The sequence below is a fragment of the Neophocaena asiaeorientalis genome, unplaced genomic scaffold (assembly GCF_003031525.2).
Source record: "Neophocaena asiaeorientalis asiaeorientalis breed wild unplaced genomic scaffold, Neophocaena_asiaeorientalis_V1.1 scaffold40, whole genome shotgun sequence".
NCBI lineage: Eukaryota > Metazoa > Chordata > Mammalia > Artiodactyla > Phocoenidae > Neophocaena > Neophocaena asiaeorientalis.
Window position 1 is genome coordinate 11,772,937 of NW_020185335.1, and position 17,495 is coordinate 11,790,431.

The 17,495-nt window shown below is 48.5% G+C and overlaps 1 protein-coding gene across 1 annotated transcript in view; it reads right to left on the reverse strand.

The window, feature by feature from the left end:
• Positions 1-267: 267 nt before the first annotated feature.
• Positions 268-17,495, reverse strand: part of COTL1 (coactosin like F-actin binding protein 1) — a 42,517-nt gene continuing 25,289 nt past the window's right edge. Inside the window, exons 3-4 of the mRNA XM_024735480.1 lie at positions 16,209-16,366; positions 268-1,515 (exon numbers count right to left, since the gene is read on the reverse strand). Coding sequence (XP_024591248.1) covers positions 1,405-1,515; positions 16,209-16,366 — 269 coding nt within the window. The 3' untranslated portion in view covers positions 268-1,404. The remainder of the gene's footprint in view (positions 1,516-16,208; positions 16,367-17,495) is intronic.

Consider the following 17,495-nt stretch of genomic DNA (forward strand, 5'->3'; position numbering starts at 1 on the left):
TTGCCACACTGTGAGGCTTGTGGGATCTTAATTCCCCGACCAGCGATCGAACCTTGCCCCCTGCATTGGGAGCTCGGAGTCTTAACCACTGGACCGCCAGGGAAGTCCCAAACAGCACCTATTTCGACGGTTATTGCTAAAGCTTAAACAAGCTACGGAATGAGAATACGCCAGCCCCTAATAGCTCCGAGAACGCCGATTCCATCTGAATACGACAACCGCCTTTGTTTTTCCAGTAAAGTGAGAAGCTTTATAAGACCAATCAGACAGCCTTGTTTTTTGAAAAACAAAAAACCCATTTATTTCTGTAAACCGTTTTGAGTGCAGATGTTCTTCACGACCCCAACATAGCACAGACTTCCCCCAACGAAATGAACAAGGAAAAGAGAAAAAGAATGCTACGAAACGTGCTCACGAAGAACCAAGCCAATCTCATCTTTCTCTGAAAAAAAAGAAAAAACCCTTTTGCCGGTGTGGTGCCACCAAGGATTAAAACCACCTACTTTCTGGTCCCGAGAGGGCGGGGCTCCTGTTGTACATGCTCTGTCCCCCGCCGTCCTTGCCGTCGGGCAGAGGACCGACTGGACCTCAATTCCCATCCCGCACCCCGGGCCTCTCTCCCTAATGCCCTCACCACTTGGGGAGCCTGGGAAGTGAACCCTGAAAGACTCCTCCTGTTGAATGTGGACTTAGACCTTTGTCCCCACTCCACACCATCATGAGATTTTGATCAAGAGGGTGGGAACAGGGCCATTTCAGACCGGTGGCAAAGCCAGGCAACTTTTAAGGCAAATTTTCTCTCTTCTCTTTCGGTCTGAGTCAGCCCTGCACATCTCTGATGGAGTCTGGAGCTTAGGCAACTTGGGATGGGGGGGGTGGGGACTCTGGAGCGACTCTCGGGGCGTGTGAGCCTGGCCAGCAGGACATGTGTGTGCTTGTGGAGGCCGCCGTGGAGGGCACAGCTGCCTCCTCAGCGGGAAGCAGGCAGGCGCCGAGGAAAACCAGGATAGCAGCCATGGCCCGGGCGCCACAAGCAACACGAGGTTGGTGGGTGAGGCCGGGCAGGCTACTTGTGCCATCAGTGAAATACCAGGAGAGGGTCACCAGGGGAGGCACCTCCGATCTGATGATGTGTGTGCCCTCGGCATCAACATGATTTTTCTTTAGAACAAGAAAGAGGGGGGAAAGAAAGAAAAAAAGAGAAAAGAAAGATGTTCCATGAGCTTCGTGGGCTAGGACGTGGCAAGTGCACAAGGGAAGCGGGGAGGGGAGCTGGGTTTCGGACGGGGTGCTGGGCGCTGCCTCTCATGGCGTCTCCTCTCCCTGGCGGGCTGGTAGCTGAGGCCGTGGGCCCCTCGCCCGGGGAGCAGGCAGATGACTTTGGCAAGGGGCGGGGCGCGGGGGCTACTCCGTCTGGGCGTCATAGTTGGCTCCACCCGCCTTCTTGAGCTCGTTCCTGATGAAATCGTCCTCCAGCTCCCTCCGGTCGCTGATCACAAACTCTTTGGCGAAATTCTGCCGGAACAAAATAGAACACAGAGTTCCCGTTAAAAAGGAGGGGACGGGAAAAAAATAAATAAATAAAAATAAAAATATATTAAAAAAAGAGGGGACGGGATCTGAGCATGGATCAGGCAACACACCAGGAAGTCTTGGCACCTAAAACGCTAAGAAGTGATCAAAATGAAAATCTGGTGGCAGAATGGTTTGGCAGGGGAAGAAAAAACAAACCCAAAAATAACGTGACCAGAGATCAGGAAATGGGTAAAATCGAGATACTGTGCAGTTCCAAGACCAAGGGGATGGGCCAAGGTCAGGTCTGGGTTCGGATTCTGGCTCTGTCGTTCTCCGGCTGTGTGGCCTTGGGCAAGTTCTTTCAACTCTCTGTGCCTCAGTTTCCTCATCTGTGAAAACCCATCTTCTCAGGAGAATAATAGAAGAGGAGATTGGAAAGGTAGGCAGGTCGGCTGGTAAATGTTTAATACCAGGCTCTCTCAAAAGAGGGGTGGTGGCGTGGTGATTTGTAGCTTTTACGTGTTTCCATGGTGTAAATATTCACATGATATCTGATTACAAGCTATCAACAGGGGACCAGTACGTGGGGCTGGGAAGAGATACATGACTGGATGTCACCAGCTGGTACAAGGTAGCTTCAAGCTCCCCTGTCATAGTGATGCAGGGCCTCTGGTCCCAGGCCTGCGTGATCAGCCCAGACACTGAATGCACTAAAGGATGTACTGGGCTCTTCGGCCACACTCAGTTACTTGAAGGCAGGGAGTTTGTTTCCATACATTCAAGAAAAACCATGCCGTGTGATGGGGCTACAATGATGAGCAAATGGAGGCAGTCACTGTGCCCTCTTAGGGTACACATTTCAACCATAAAACCCCACAGGCCTGGCACACGCGAGGCTCTTATAAATGCCCGTGGCATGAATGAGTGACACAGGTGATCTGGCTTATCAGATAACCCTGAACCATGAAGAATCAAGAGTTATTTTAATACATGCATCATAAGACTTCCATAAACAAGGAAAATTTCAGGATGGTGACAGGTAAAAATACAGAGAAATTTACCAAAATATGAATAACAAGTCTGAAGGTCAGAAATCATCCCCATTAAAAAAGAGTCCACAAGGAAATAATGTAAATAATTACCACTATGTACAAAGCACCTATGGGTACCGGACACTGCCACACATTAGCAAACTTAATTCTTAAAACCTTTAGTACGGTATTCCTAGATATGTACCCAAGAGAAATGAAAGCATATGTCCACACAAACACCTGTAAACACAAACATTCATGGCAACATTATTCATAACAACCAAAAAGTAGAAGCAACCCAAATGCCCATCGAGACATGAATGGGTAAACAAAGCATGGTCTATCCATACAATGGAATATCATTCAGTCATAAAAAGGAATGAGGTACTGACACAGGTTACAACAAGGATGAACCTCAAAACCATTATGCTCAGTGAGAGAAACCGGACATGAAAGACCACATATTGTATGATTCCATTTATATGAAATGTCCAGAAAAGGCAAATCCAGAGAGACAGAAAGTAGATTCATGGTTTCTAGGAGCTAGCGATTGCAACAGAAAATAATGGAAATGCGCTGAAATTGGATTGTGGTGATAGCTGCCCAATTCTGTAAATTCACTTTAAAAAACTCATTGAATTGTAGACTTAGGATGAGTTAATTCTGTGGTATGTAAATTATACCTCGATAAAGCCGTTTTTTTTTTTTAAATCCTGTAAAATGATCAATATTATTTCCATTGTGAAGATGAGAAAACAGAGGCCGGAGATTATGACGCCTGCCCAAAGTCACACGGCTAGTAGGTACAGCCGACTCTAAAGCTGGACTTCTTAAAAGTGTCACCATCCCCTTTAGGAGTGATGAAAATATTTTGGAGTTAGATAGAGGTGGTGTCTGCACAACATTTGTGAGGTACTAAATGCCACTGAGTTGTGTATTTTTAAATGGTGGTTAATTTTATGTTATGTGAATTTCACCTCATTTTAAAAAACAAGAGAAAGGAAAAAAAGGAGAATGACTAAACCAGGAGCACTCCCAAGATCAATTTTTATAATATTAAGACGAAACGTTCGCCGTGCCAAACCACCAAGAATACTAACAGGAAGGAGGAAATGGGAGGTTAATGTTTATCAGGTAACTATTATGTACCAGGTGCAGGCTCACACATCTTCTCACTTAATCCTCCCTCAGTATATTAGCTTTTTTTTTTAAAGATAAGATCCACAGGCCGGGCTTGGAGAGGTTGTGTAACTAGCCCTGATGACCAAACATCCTTTCAACCCTTTCTACTCCCAGCCTGCCATGCTGTGCTGCTAAGCGTCTGTGTAAGTCATCAGCACACCACTGAACAGAAGCAGAATGGCAGAGCCAGAAAGGGGAACCCAGAAGTAACGTGTTTCTCAACCTGAGCCCCAGCGGCAGGGGGAGGGGCGAAGAGCAGACCAGAAAGAGGAAGCCCACAGCTCAAGACGCCTATAGAAGGAAGTCCAAAGTTCCTCTGCCCTGTGGTAGCTATATATGGCAATCTAGAGAAACAAGAACACTCACGCTTGTGTCTGTTAGCCATTAGACAACTTAGATTAAAAGAAGTTTGATAAGATCTCAGAAATCCACAATGGCAGTGCACATAGAGCACAATTCACCTTCAACCCACAGGTATATGGGAAATCGAATCATAGCCAGCAGGAGCAAACCAGGATAGCAGAACCCAATGAAACGTAACAATAAATGTAAAGGAACAAAACTACCTTAAGAAAATAGCTATGTCTCAAACTGCAAAAAAAGCAGCCCCAAACCCTATATACCTGAGAATCTGAGACATTTAAAACCAAAAGGTTTGCCAAAAAATGATTCTTTCAAACAAAAGTACAGAGAAAAGCAACCTCACCCATCCCCACTATAGGAACCAGCCCCTGCCCTCCAGAGGGCAGGCAGGAGGTGGCCGGCCACGTGGATGTGGTCCTAGCAGGCCTGGTGGGCCTCCTCCAACACAGTATGCTGGGGGGTCAGAGGCTTCAAAGGGGGAGCCGATGCTTCCCCTCAGGGTGTGGACTCTGCAAAAAGTCCCGCAAAGGTCTGAGTCAGCCTCAACCCAACTCAAAATGACTGTACACTCCTCCACCTCTGCTCCTGCCAGGGTTCTCACAGAGCAGGCCTTCGACGTGGCAAGGGAGACGCCACCACCTCTGTGGAGTGGGCTGAAGTGTGAGTTTTCCAAAAGAGGCAGAAACAGAGCGAAAACAGCTCTGTGCACAGCCAGACTTTGATGTGGGAGCAACGCCTGGGACCTGAGGGGCCTGCAAGGACTTGCCCGCGCTGAAAACCACAAAGAACACATCTGCACAAAGCAGGGCCACCTCCCCGCCACGCTCACACCTCTGCTCTCAGCCACTGTCCCTGGCATCCTCCAGGCAACACCTGCTGGGGCAGAGGCAGGCCACACGAGGGCTGCAAGATGAGGAGGGGCAAGTCCTTTCTCCAGAAAGGAGACCGGCAGGGACCAGAGCAATGCTAATACGTAGGGAATTTTAAATTTTCTAGTAGCCACATTGAAAAAAAGTAACAGGTGACATTCATTGTAATAGTATTTGATCTAACTCTATACCCAAAATATTGCCATTGTAACAGCTAATCAATATATAAAACCATCAGTGAAATGTCTACATTTTGTGCTCCATATTAAATCTTGGAAAGCCAGTGTGTATTTTGCTCATAGGCACGGCACATAGCAGTATGACAAGCCAGACTTCACGTGCCCTGCAGCCACACGTGGCTGGTGGCAGCCCAGGTCTAGATAGAACAGGAAAGAACCTGAGAGAATAATGTGCTCAGTCAAAGAGAATCATTAACCATAAAATATTAGAGCCGATCTGAGTGGGGCAGTGGGAGCCTTTGGGGACGGCACAGGGAGAGTGCGAAATGTTCCGACTTGATCTGGGTAGTGGTTTCATGGGTACGTACAAAAATTCAAAAATTTTAAATTCAAAAATTTATCAAGCTGGGGGCTTCCCTGGTGGCGCAGTGGTTGGGAGTCCGCCTGCCGATGCAGGGGACATGGGTTCGCGCCCCGGTCCGGGAAGATCCCACATGCCGCGGAGTGGCTGGGCCCGTGAGCCATGGCCGCTGAGCCTGCGCGTCCGGAGCCTGTGCTCCGCAACGGGAGAGGCCACAGCAGTGAGAGGCCCGCGTACCTTAAAAAAAAAAAAATGTATCAAGCTGTACATCTAAGATTAGTGCGTTTTCCTCTATGTACATTATACCTTGGTTAACAAAAACAGGTGGGGGGAGGGGGGGCAGGGGACATTGAGCTGAAAGAGCCTTTGAAACCCTGACATTCACCCCCTTATTTGAGAGAGAAGAAGTAGGAGACCCAGGGCACACAGAAGCCTCCCCTCGGGGCCCTGGGGGCAGGTCCTCACCCCTTCGCATGCTCCCCGGTAGGCTGTTCAGCCTGCCTGTCCCTCCCACATAAGCATCCGTCATACCCTCAAGGCTACCAAAGCCACATGCTAGAGACTTCAAAGCGAAATATGCTAGTCTGGGGGCACTGTCACCTGTGGTTCTAGAAAGATCTTCACGTCTGGGAACTCGGCGTCCCTGGCTGAGAGCCTCCAGACAGGGTCTCTCCCTTTTCTGCCAGTGCAGGACTTTTCAAAGGAAGAGGCCTCATCCAGCTGAAAAGGACTCCAAGATGGTTTGGAAACACACCAATCAAGTTCAGGACACATTCGGTCCCTGTGACTTTCCTCAAGTGCATTTAAGTTCGTGCTTCAAAAAAGACATAAAATGGACATTGGTCTGCTTCCAAGGAGGGCAATTCTAGGGAAGGACTGGGGTTAGGAATTGGGGCTCTGTACATAGTCAAGAATCTATTTGCAAGGCTGGTTTTAAAAGTGTATAAGTATTTTCCTATCCTTGGTTTTAAATCACTTCATTTTTAAATGGCTCCCAATTGCCTGGGTTTAAAGCCCAGCTTCAGTCCTAAAACGTGCCAGGAGTAGTTTGTGCCAAATACAAATAGGGACAGCTGTCCATACGCATCTCCGGCAGCCTGACCCTCCCCAGAAACTTACCTGTCCCGAGCTTCAGTCTCCTCATCTGCAAGCAGGGACAATAAGAGGACCTACATCCCAGGGCTGGTTGTGATGATCAGGTGAGTGTGAAGTAGAAGTGCTCAAGAATGATCAGGTAATACTTTAAATGACCCTGAGTTACCTTTGTTCTCAAGATTGTTAGAGGAGTCTGAGCTATAAAGAAGTTTTCTGAAACACTCAGAGCACAGGGAGTGGCTAGTTCCTCTTCTCTCACCCACACTGATTTCTCCATCCCCACTGTTTACTTTTTAATGAAGGGAAGTCTGGAGAATTCCTCGGAATAAGCAAGGTAGTGACATTGGCTCTCCCGGCCCTTGCAGAGAGAAGACGGCAAATCCAGCTGCTCGTCCAAAAGCTGTGCGTGGGATTAGCCACAGGAGGACAGAGAAGAAGCCTGTTGGGGTAGAAGTGTGTCTGGTCTTCTACCTAGAACATTAGGACCATGGTGGGTTGCTACCCTATGCAGAGAATATGGGTGATGGGAAGGTCTGGGAAGAAAACTTGAGTGGGATTCTTTGACAGTTAAGTTTGTGATGCCAGCAATGCACATTTCTACAAGGCAGGGCCGGGGAGGAAAGGTGACCTTCGTTGTATCCAAAGACAATGAGAGCTAATGCAATTCGTTCTTCCAATAAACACGTGTTTACTGAACACCTATTATACGCCAGACACTCTCCTAGGCCATGGGAAGTCAAAATCTGGTACTTACAGGTCCCTCTGAGAGTCTAAGAGCAGAGAAAGAGAACCAGGGGGCTCTAAAATGCCCCAAAGGAAGCCATCAATGGCTCTGGGCCCTGGTTTCCACCTCTGTGAAAGAAGAGGGCTTTCTTCTTTCATAGGTTCTAGAAGGCAGGTTCGGCCAGCCCCTTCCCCACCAGCCATCTGTGGATTTGCACCTAAGCCTCCAGAGCATGTGGGACGAAGTTCCACCTTGGACACAAGAATCCAAGGAGCAACGGGGAAAACTGGCACAGAACTGTCAACTTTGGGATTAGAGCGTGGCTTTCGAAAAGGAGGCCTCGTGCTAGTAAACTCTTGCCAAAAAACGGGGGATGGAACCTCCCCTCCCACATGTGTGAAATGGGACAGGGGGTGGATGAGACACATGCTGGCCACCATATTGTATCTTCTCCCCCGAGTAGGCAAAGATTAATTATAAACCAAAGACCTTGGTCTGCTGAAGAAAAGCAGTTGGTCCCCTGCAGCCTGCATCTTGCTAGGAGAAAAGGCACCCTCCAAGGAACATGGGCCTGAAGAACATGCACAGTACCAAACCCGCCAACCCCTCCTGGGTCCCCTACACCTTCCCTCCTACAACTATTCTACCGCGCCTCAGAGATCAAGGTTTTAAAAATCCTTCCAGCAAGGTGTAATTCACTCAAAAAGAACAGGCTCTTGTAACTGGCATGAGTCACCACAGACAAGGGAAAAACCAATAGATCAAAATGGTATGGTCCAGTGTTTGACAGATTCGGGAACACAGGCACCTGCGTCACCACCACGGGGCAGAAATGACACGACCCTATTTCACTAAGGAGAGGACAAAGGACAAGAGAGAGAAACGTGGTGGCATTTCGAGTGGACACAAGGTAATTGCCCAACACAGATGGATGGGGGAAAGCATGATGTCTTATAGCAAGCTGGGGTAGGTTTGGGTCCAAACCAAAAAGGAGCAGCCCTCCATATGCCTTGAACCCTGACCCCCGCAGGGCCACCCACCTCTTTAGCATGTGAGTGACTGCCTGGGTTCTGACACCCCCTGCTTTCCTGACCACGGACAGTTACAGAAGCCCTGACTCCATTTCGCCTGATTTCTGACTATGGCTCCATCTAGACCAGGGAGGTAAGAATGCGGGAAACAAACTCTGCTCTCTTGTCCAGTATCCATGGCAGACATCACAAATCAATCGCGGCATTTTCCCCACTGAGTCCAGACTTAACCTCAACATCCTTAACCCAGACCTCCAAATAGCCCCTGCTATGGATCACTTGACAAACGATATTAAATCCATGTTTAGGGCTTCAATTTCTGCCTGGTTGAAACGGTGCTTAGCATTTCTTGTTCCTCAGTGACACCCACTTTGGGGACTTTTTCCCAAAGGAATAATTCAACAGAATTTTTAAAAAATTACAACACACATACTCACAGATGTTCGTTGTCAGTGAATACCAGACTGCTTCCACTTTTCAACAGAAGTTGGGTAAATAAGTAGTATTTACACTGAACACTTCATACATAGCAGACACTTATGATATACAGTATTTTACTTAATTTTTACAATTCCATGAGTTTAGATATTATCATCCCCAATTTTCAGAGGATGCTGAAACTCAAGGAAGTAAAGTAGCCGGCAAAGGGTCGCACATATGGCGAGTGGTGGGGCTGGGACCGAAACCCGTGTTTAACTCCCGCCAAGGTCTTTACCAGGAGTGAACACACACACACACACACACACACACACACACACACACACACGTACATGTAATCGCATATTCACTAACAGAATAGTATTCAGCCATTAAAATTATGGAAACTGAAAACATGTATGAAATGTTACATGAAAGGACACTCTGTACCACGGCTGTGATCAATCACGTTTGTAATAACATGTACCACGTGGCCAGGGCTCCACGGGAGTGAGCAGAAATCACTGATGTGGCCGATCATCATTTAGGTCCTTAATTTTGTCCAAACCATTGTTCACACCCACACCACCCTGGGATAAACCACCACGGGGGAGAAAACAGAGAGCCTGGAGCTTGTTCTGGGAAGGTCTTTCAAAAGGCAGGATGTCGAGGGACAAACTATGACGAGGACGAACATGGGGTTGGTCCATGCAAGGGAAGAGAACGAGGGAGGGAAAATCTGAAAGACAAACGTAGAGAGGGTAGGCAGCCTTCAGCCCCAACAAGCACCGTGGGGTGTGCATGCCACACACGGAGACCTGTCTGGACTCAGCGTTTGGGCTCCTTCAGTAAAGACCTGCACACACTCTAATCTGGCATCCCCAGAGCATGGAAAGTGTCTGCTGTTGACAGTGTTGGGAATCACTGTGTGGACACCAGGAGGCCAGCTGGCGGGGGGCAACGAGGCAGGCACCACGCCAAGGCCAGGTGGCCGAGGTCTGGGACCCATCTGGGGTTCAGTGATGGGCACCCGGCCACAGCCTTGGCAGAGCAGGCTTGTGAAAGCGGCTGCCATCTACATGCTGGGCTCAGGGCTTGGGCGTCTTCCTCTCCCAAGGGCTTTTAACCTCCTGGTAGCAGGAGCATAGAACCAGGTTCCCCACTGCCCTTCCTACCACTAAAGCGGTCTCTGAGCCCCACCAGCTGGCTTCTGTCTTGACACTCACCTTGGCTTGAGGACTCACCCCTCCCAGCCTCAGTTTCCTCATCTGTATATTGGGTGTATAATGGCACCTGTCCCTCCACACGTGATCCCTGGCTCCACCATTCACAGGCCGCTTGGGAGCTTTGTATTTGTGTTAAATAAAGGACACAAGCATGGGAAAGCCCCCTTGCCTGAGCCCAGGCCCAGGTGAAACGCATCAGCACAAAAGGCCCTTTCTGGTTCTGAGAAGAATAAAGGGCCTTTCCACAAACCAAGGGCTTGAAGAAGCATAAAACTCCCTGTAAAAACAAACAGCTGAAACCCTTTAAAGATGGATGAAGCGCCAAAGCTGGTCACCCGAGGGCCGGTCAGCAACTAATGCTTTGCAAGGGGGAGTAGCAGCCCCGTAAATCTCATGACACAGAAGTGTGTGGGTTCTCCCGGCTGACCCAACCGGCTCTCACCTCTGCTTTTCACTGACACAAAGCAGAGCCTTTGGAAATTCCAATCCACCCCCAAATCCCTCCCTGAGTGTAAATGGCTTCCACAATTTAATTCAGCCCAAAGAGCAGTTACTGAACATTTACTAGCTTCTATCCTAGGAATACACCAAGAATAAGACACAGGCTACAGCCTAAGTGAACAGATCTGTTTCTTCACTTTTTAGCACCTGTTTAGTACTTTTCTAGGTTTGAGAAATACACATTAAGCGGCCATGGTCCCTGCCCTTGAGATTACTTTCTAGGGTCACTTAATTATAATTCATGGAATTTGGGTCACAGTATCATACAAACAGATAAAGGAGCAATTAATTCTGATTGAGGCTGGTAGGAGAATGGGGTAAAGAATAAGGGTTTTGAAGGATGAATAGGAGTTCATCGGTCACTAAAAGGAGAAAGCTTTCACATCCTTTACTTTCCTTTAATCCTTCCAACAGCTCTATGAAATTTTACAGTCTCTTTTTCCTAAGTGAGAACAGAGTCTAGAGATAAAGTTACTTGCCCGAGGTCCTAGGATGAAAAGTTGCTAGAGCTGGAATATCAACTTGGGTCTCACTCCCCTTAAGCCCATGATCTCTACCATTTGACACAGCAGCATTTTTTAAAAAAAGAAACACTGTGCAATGATGTTCAGTTTCCAGTTAAAAAAAAAAAAGGTTCTACCATCAAGGAGCTTGAGAACCAGATCAGTAAATTTAAAAAATAAATGTAAGAGGTTTGTTTCCTGCAGAACTTCTCAGAGCCTTCTCAGAGTGCTAGAGGACTTTGGGAAACATGCAGTGGGGTGAAGTGACAGAGTCAGGGCCCCAGGGGCCAGTCTACAAGCACAGGGGACATTGGGCAACTTCCTCAACTTCCCCGGGCCCCAGTCTCCTCATCTATAAAGTGGGGATAATGACAGAACTGTCCTTGTTGTGAAGAAGAAATCATTTTAATGTGTGGAAAGTCCTTGAAAGTGCCAGGCATGTGGTAGCGGCACAATAAACCTCTTGTTATTACTATTACTACCACATTGGTACACAAATACGACCCTCCTGGAGGAGAGTTAGGACATCTGGCCCTGGCTCTGGGGGTGGAGGGGCTCCAGAATGTAAGCCAGCCCTGATCCTGGGGTTTAGAGGCCATCAGGATACACTACACTGATGATTCCATGCCCACTGACATGCCCATCCTTCCCGCCTCTACTTCTCCCCGCCGTTCTTTTCCCAGTGCTGAAAGCTGAGATCTACCTCTGGTTACTTGGCTCCGTGAGCATTCGTATGATGTTAAAAAATACAAAACAGATAAAAGGACCGCGTGAACAAAGTGATTCCGCAAGGCCAGCACAATGCTTCATCGACCGAGTCTGCTCTAAAGCAAGACAGCCTGGCCCAGCGTGGGCAGGTCTCTAACGGGGGGGTGACTGCATTGCCCCTGTCATCCCACAGAGGCGCCGGAACAATGGGACGGGTGTTGTGTTGCCGGCACCAGCCGTGCATTTCTGTGCAGGAGATGACGGCTGTGACGACGCAGCCGTGCACCCTGTCCACTCAGCACATTCCCAGGGCTCGAGTCCGGCTGTCACCATGGCCCAGCCCAGCACCCATCACTGCCCGTGGCCTTGCTGGTCTTGTCTCGTTTTCCACCAGCCACAGATGCAGCTCAGCATCTCAGCCAAGCTCTGAACACAGACTAAAGAGACCCAGAATCAAACCTCCTGATTTTTAACTCCTCTGGGCTCCAGCACCGGGCCTGCTGCTTGTTAGCCATGGGTTCGGGGCAAATCCTATCACTGCTCTGGGTTAGGGTTAGGGTTAGGGTTAAGGTTAGGATTAAGGTTAGGGCTCCCCTTGCTGATGCACCTATGTGCAGGCCCCAGGCTGGAACCTGAAGGAGTCTGGATTGTTTGAAGTCAGCACCAGCAAGGGTGGGTGAGGGTCAGGACCTTCCTGTGTTACTGACGGATGTGACTTTGATCCAAGCCATCTGCAAGACAATCAGGCAGGATGGCTCAACAATAAGATTCATGCCTTGTGTCCCGGGCTCAGCACGCGGACCTATCGGCTCCCAGGGAAACACTCCACAACCTAGAAAGCTGTGCATCGTGGTGCTGTCTATACAGGACAGCTGGGAGTCGTAAGAGCCGCACTTCCAGGCCTCTACCAGAGATAGTTCTAAGCGCTTTCCGTATAGCTGCTCATTTAATCCTCACAACAACCGCAAGAGGTAGACACTATACGAGCCCAGTTCTAGCCATCAGGGGAGTGAAGCCCAGAGGAGAGCAACTTGCCCAAGGCCATACAGTAAATGGCCGGGCTGAAATCTGAACTCACCCCATCTGGCTCAAACGGCTATACCCCAGACCACTGCACTACAAACTCTCTTTGTCTGACAAAGTGAAGTATGGTTCATTTAAATGTAATATGCTGTCGTAAACGAACTACCCCATAAAAAATGAAACAGTTTCAGAATAAATCAAAACAGAATACGACACAGCAGGTCAAGTCATCCGACTCGTTTTTAAATGGGGAAACTGAGGCCCAGGAAGGGAGAGAGACTTGCCCACAGGCAGGCAGGTGGCGTAAAGATCCACTCCTCTTGATTTCAATGTCTCTACATTAAGTTACATTGTCTACATCTCATACAAAGCATAAGGATGTGGGTATATTAGTTTTATTATTACAAAAACCAAGGGTTATGAGTAATCTTACACTAAAACTCAACCCATTTATTCTTCACACGGAAACGGTGGTAAAAGGCATCTAGGGATGTGATCCTGTCCCCAAGACACGGAATTCAGAATGGTCCATCTGGAGACCCTTAGAGAACATCTGTTCCGAGTCCCCATTAAGCAGAGAGGACAACTGACACACCAGATCAGCATGATTTTGGTGACTGTCAGAAAATACCATTGTGCCAGTAATGTCGACCCCTTTGTAACATTAATGGCTGTATTTGCAACTGTAGTATAAATGTGAGGTCTTGTAATAGCTTCGGGTAATAAACCTTTTTAAATGCAGAGGTGAAAAATGCGAAAGGTGACGGTCAAAATATCACATTGCATCTGCAGTTCAAGATACAGTCGACGTCGTTGTCATCCGTTCCCCCCCACCACCCCCACCGCCACCGGAGGGGACGTTTGTGCTTTTCATCTACCAGCATCCCTTTCTTTTAACAATCGGAGCTGCCAATCATGGGACCCCACCTGCCTGGTCCACGGGATGTGCCAACTGGATCATTTTAAGGGAATGATTGACACTGAGGGAGGTGGGGCTCTCTCTTCCCCTGGGATCAAGACCGGGAAGAACCACCATGCCTGGACCAGGTCAAATCCAGGGGAAAGAGAAAAGAGAAACGAAAGGAAGATACTGCTTCAGCCCTGGATCCAGCCACACCTAAAGCTGGCAACCCCTGCGCTTCCCAGTTCAGAGAGCCAAGCAATTCCCCTTTTTGCTGCAATGTATTTGAGTTTGCAAACAAATGAATTATAACCAATACTCCCAAATGAAGTTACCAAAGGATCATATTTCCCCAAATCACCCTCTTAACCCACTGAGCCAAATTGAGAAGAGTTCTAGGTATATAAAGAACTCTGCAGACTGCTAATATGTTCAGGGTTTCCTTTGGGGGTGATAAAAAACGTTCTGGAACTTTCGGACGATGGTGATGATCGCCCAACACTGCAAATGTACTTCACGCCACTGAACCGTACACCAAAAGGGCTAACATTTCATGTTACTGTATTTTACCACAATCTTAAAAATGGAAAGAAAACAGGAGCATTGCAAGATTCAGAAGACTGCCCCCACAGGACGCATGCCAGCAACCATCTTCTCTCCCTGTGTGCCCTGTTCTCCTGGCTGGCCAACAAGAGGGCTAAGTGTGGAGGGCGGAGTCCAGCAGGAGACCTTCGGACTTGGACATGCATTCTTTTGCATTTTCCATTCTGTTGCCATAAAGGAGACCCTTGAAAGCTGGTTAACCATTAAAACCCCCAACTGGGCTTCCCTGGTGGCGCAGTGGTTGAGAGTCTGCCTGCCGATGCAGGGGACATGGGTTCGTGACCCGGTCCAGGAGGATCCCACGTGCCGCGGAGCGGCTGGGTCCGTGAGCCATGGCCGCTGAGCCTGTGCGTCCGGAGCCTGTGCTCCGCAACGGGAGAGGCCACAGCAGTGAGAGGCTCGCGTACCGCAAAAAAAAGAAAATAAAAAGTGGAAGCAACTCAAGAGGTCAACAGCAGGGGGATTTTCAGTACCTCACGGTGGAAATGGGACGCTCAGCCGCCAGAAAAATCTTCATTACAAAGACTCTGTGGCCACATAATTTATGTAATTATGTTATGTTAGAGAAAAAAAAAAAAAAGAAGAAAAAACTGATTAGGGCATGATTCACAGGCTGTGACCGCAGCAATGCCAAGAGGTAGGTGAGCTCTCCCGCAGAACTCGTAGCGAAGATGGAAAAAAAAACTGTAAAAATGGAATGAGAGGAAAATTTTTTCCTATGATTATTTTTTAAATAAAAGTTTTATTTGGGGATAGTTGAGGATTTATAGAAAAGTGGGAAGAGACAATACCGAGAGTTCCCATGTACCCCACCGGTCATTTTGACAATTGTTAACATCTTATGTTACGGTGCTACATCTGTCACAGCTAAGAAGCCAACACTGGTACGTGACTACTACACTAAACCCCAGGCTTCATTCCGATTTCACCAGTTTTTCTGTTCCGGGATCCAGTCCAGGACACCACTTTGCACACAGCCGATTTCTGTGTGTGTATGTTTTGGTTTTTTTAACAATGCAACGGCTTCCTTTTGTATATTCACAGATATGTGCAACCATCACCACAGATTTTAGAATATTTTCGTCACGTCAAAAAGAAGCCCCATACCCGTGGTGGGTGGTAGCTATACCACCTCCCCTTCATGGGTTTTAGGAAATTGTTTTGCAAAATGGAGAATCCTTTGGTAAGGAGAAAACTATCTCCCCTTCACCTCTCTTCCCCAGTTTATCTTTCTGGAATTTGGATTTTATTTTTCTCAGCGTGACCCAGTGTCCCAGCCCCAGATGAATCACTTAGTGTCAATTTTTGTTATGTCCAGAATGGAAAAAAAAACTTGAAAATGGGGAGCTCTACAGGTAGAACTGTTTAGAAGCTCAGAGACAAAACCAAGGGTACACCCACCTTTTCCTCCTCCTCTCCGTCTAATAGGGACACAGGAGTAAGTCAGTCATGACCAACGCCCAGCTGCCCAGACTAGGAATCTCTGCCACTGTTGATATAGCCTTTGTCATTCTATGGCCATCAAAGTCATCATAAAACCCCTGCTGGTGCCCATAAGGTTGACATTTATTCATTCACCAAGTGCTATTGAGCACCTACTGTGTGCTAGACACCATTCAGAGAGCACTCGTGAATTCTCCCATTGGGTCCTCATGGCCACAGTTGGAAGTCACCCATCACCCAATCAGGAAGTGGTGCTATTTTGGTCATCCCTCCAACCCCTTCTCCGTGAGCCACCTGCCCACCCCCACCCCCCAAAATGGTCAGGATCACAGATGCGGCTACCACCCCAGAAAGCAATTTGGGGTACATCTTACCAGTGGTGCTAGCGGTCCAGAAATGTAGCACAACACGTTCAAAGTCACAGATCAAGGAGCCCAGCCCAGCCCCTTGTGTCCCTGCTGGATGGTGACCCTTTGTGTGTGACCAGCACCCTTCCCCGCCCAGAGACCCTACAATAACACAAGGACAGTTACCTGCACCACCTCCTTCACCAGGGTTTTGTCCGTGCCGGTCTTGGCGCGCTGCAGCCCGCTGACATTCTCGCCGATCCACGTGATGAGGGCGAACTTGGATCTCTTGCTCATCGCGTCCCCGGTGGTGAAGCGCACGAAGGCAAACAATCGGACGTCATCTGCACCAACGGCAAAGGGAGGGCACGGTGCTCGGTTAAAACACCCCAAATCCACATCCCCAGCAGGAGCTCTGGGCCACGAGGGTACCCAGAGTCACATGGCAAGAGCCAACATTCCCTCGCTCAATCTCGACAACAGCACCACAGGCTGGGATGCCCATTTCACAGACGGGAAGTGGAGGCACAGAAGGGCCATGTGACACTCCCGAGGCTGCACAGACAGATGGAGGCCAGGCCTCTCTGGCTGCCATGCCTGTGACCCTCCCCTCCCCCATACAGTCAAGGCTCAAATTCTGAATCTGATTTAGGGAACAGAAGTTCGTCGACTCTTTTTAATCCCAAATCTTCGAGGCCCTATTTAGAACAGCAAAGCCACACGGTGGAGAGATGGGAACTGGGCTGGGGTGGGGAGGAGTGGAGGAAACAAAGACGGTGGCCCTTGTTCTGGTCTGGGATATAGCTCTGGGCCCACTGGGGATGGCTAGCTTATGGCCAGACAATTAGGCCAATAAAGAATTCTGGGGCTTCCCTGGTGGCGCAGTGGTTAAGAATCTGCCTGCCAATGCAGGGAACACGGGTTTGATCCCTGGTCCGGGAAGATCCCACATGCTGTGGAGCAACTAAGCCCGTGCGCCACAACTACTGAGCCTGCGCTCTAGAGCCCACAAGCCACAACTACTGAGCCCGCATGCCACAACTACTGAAGCCTGCGCGCTTAGAGCTCGTGCTCCAAAACGAAGAGTAGCCCCCGCTCGCCGCAATTAGAGAAAACCCACGGGCAGCAACGAAGACCCAGTGCAGCCAAAAATAAACTAATAAAAATAAATTAATTAATTAAAAAAAAAGAATTCTGAGTATTTTTCCACTGGGTATGTTATGCTTGTTATATGGTATATGTTTGTTTTTATTAAAATGACTCTGGGGGCTATTCTGGCCGAGGGATCTACATTTAAGTCTGTGTCATTGCCACACCAGTAATCTCGTCACCATCACTTCAGAATCTCTTTCATAGGACATTGTGCTAAGTTCCCCCATCCTCCGCTGCTCTGCATCCCCCAGATATCAGCTGGTACTCCTGAGTTCTTAAAGTGACGCGTGTGTGTGTGTGTGTGTGTGTGTGTGTGTGTGT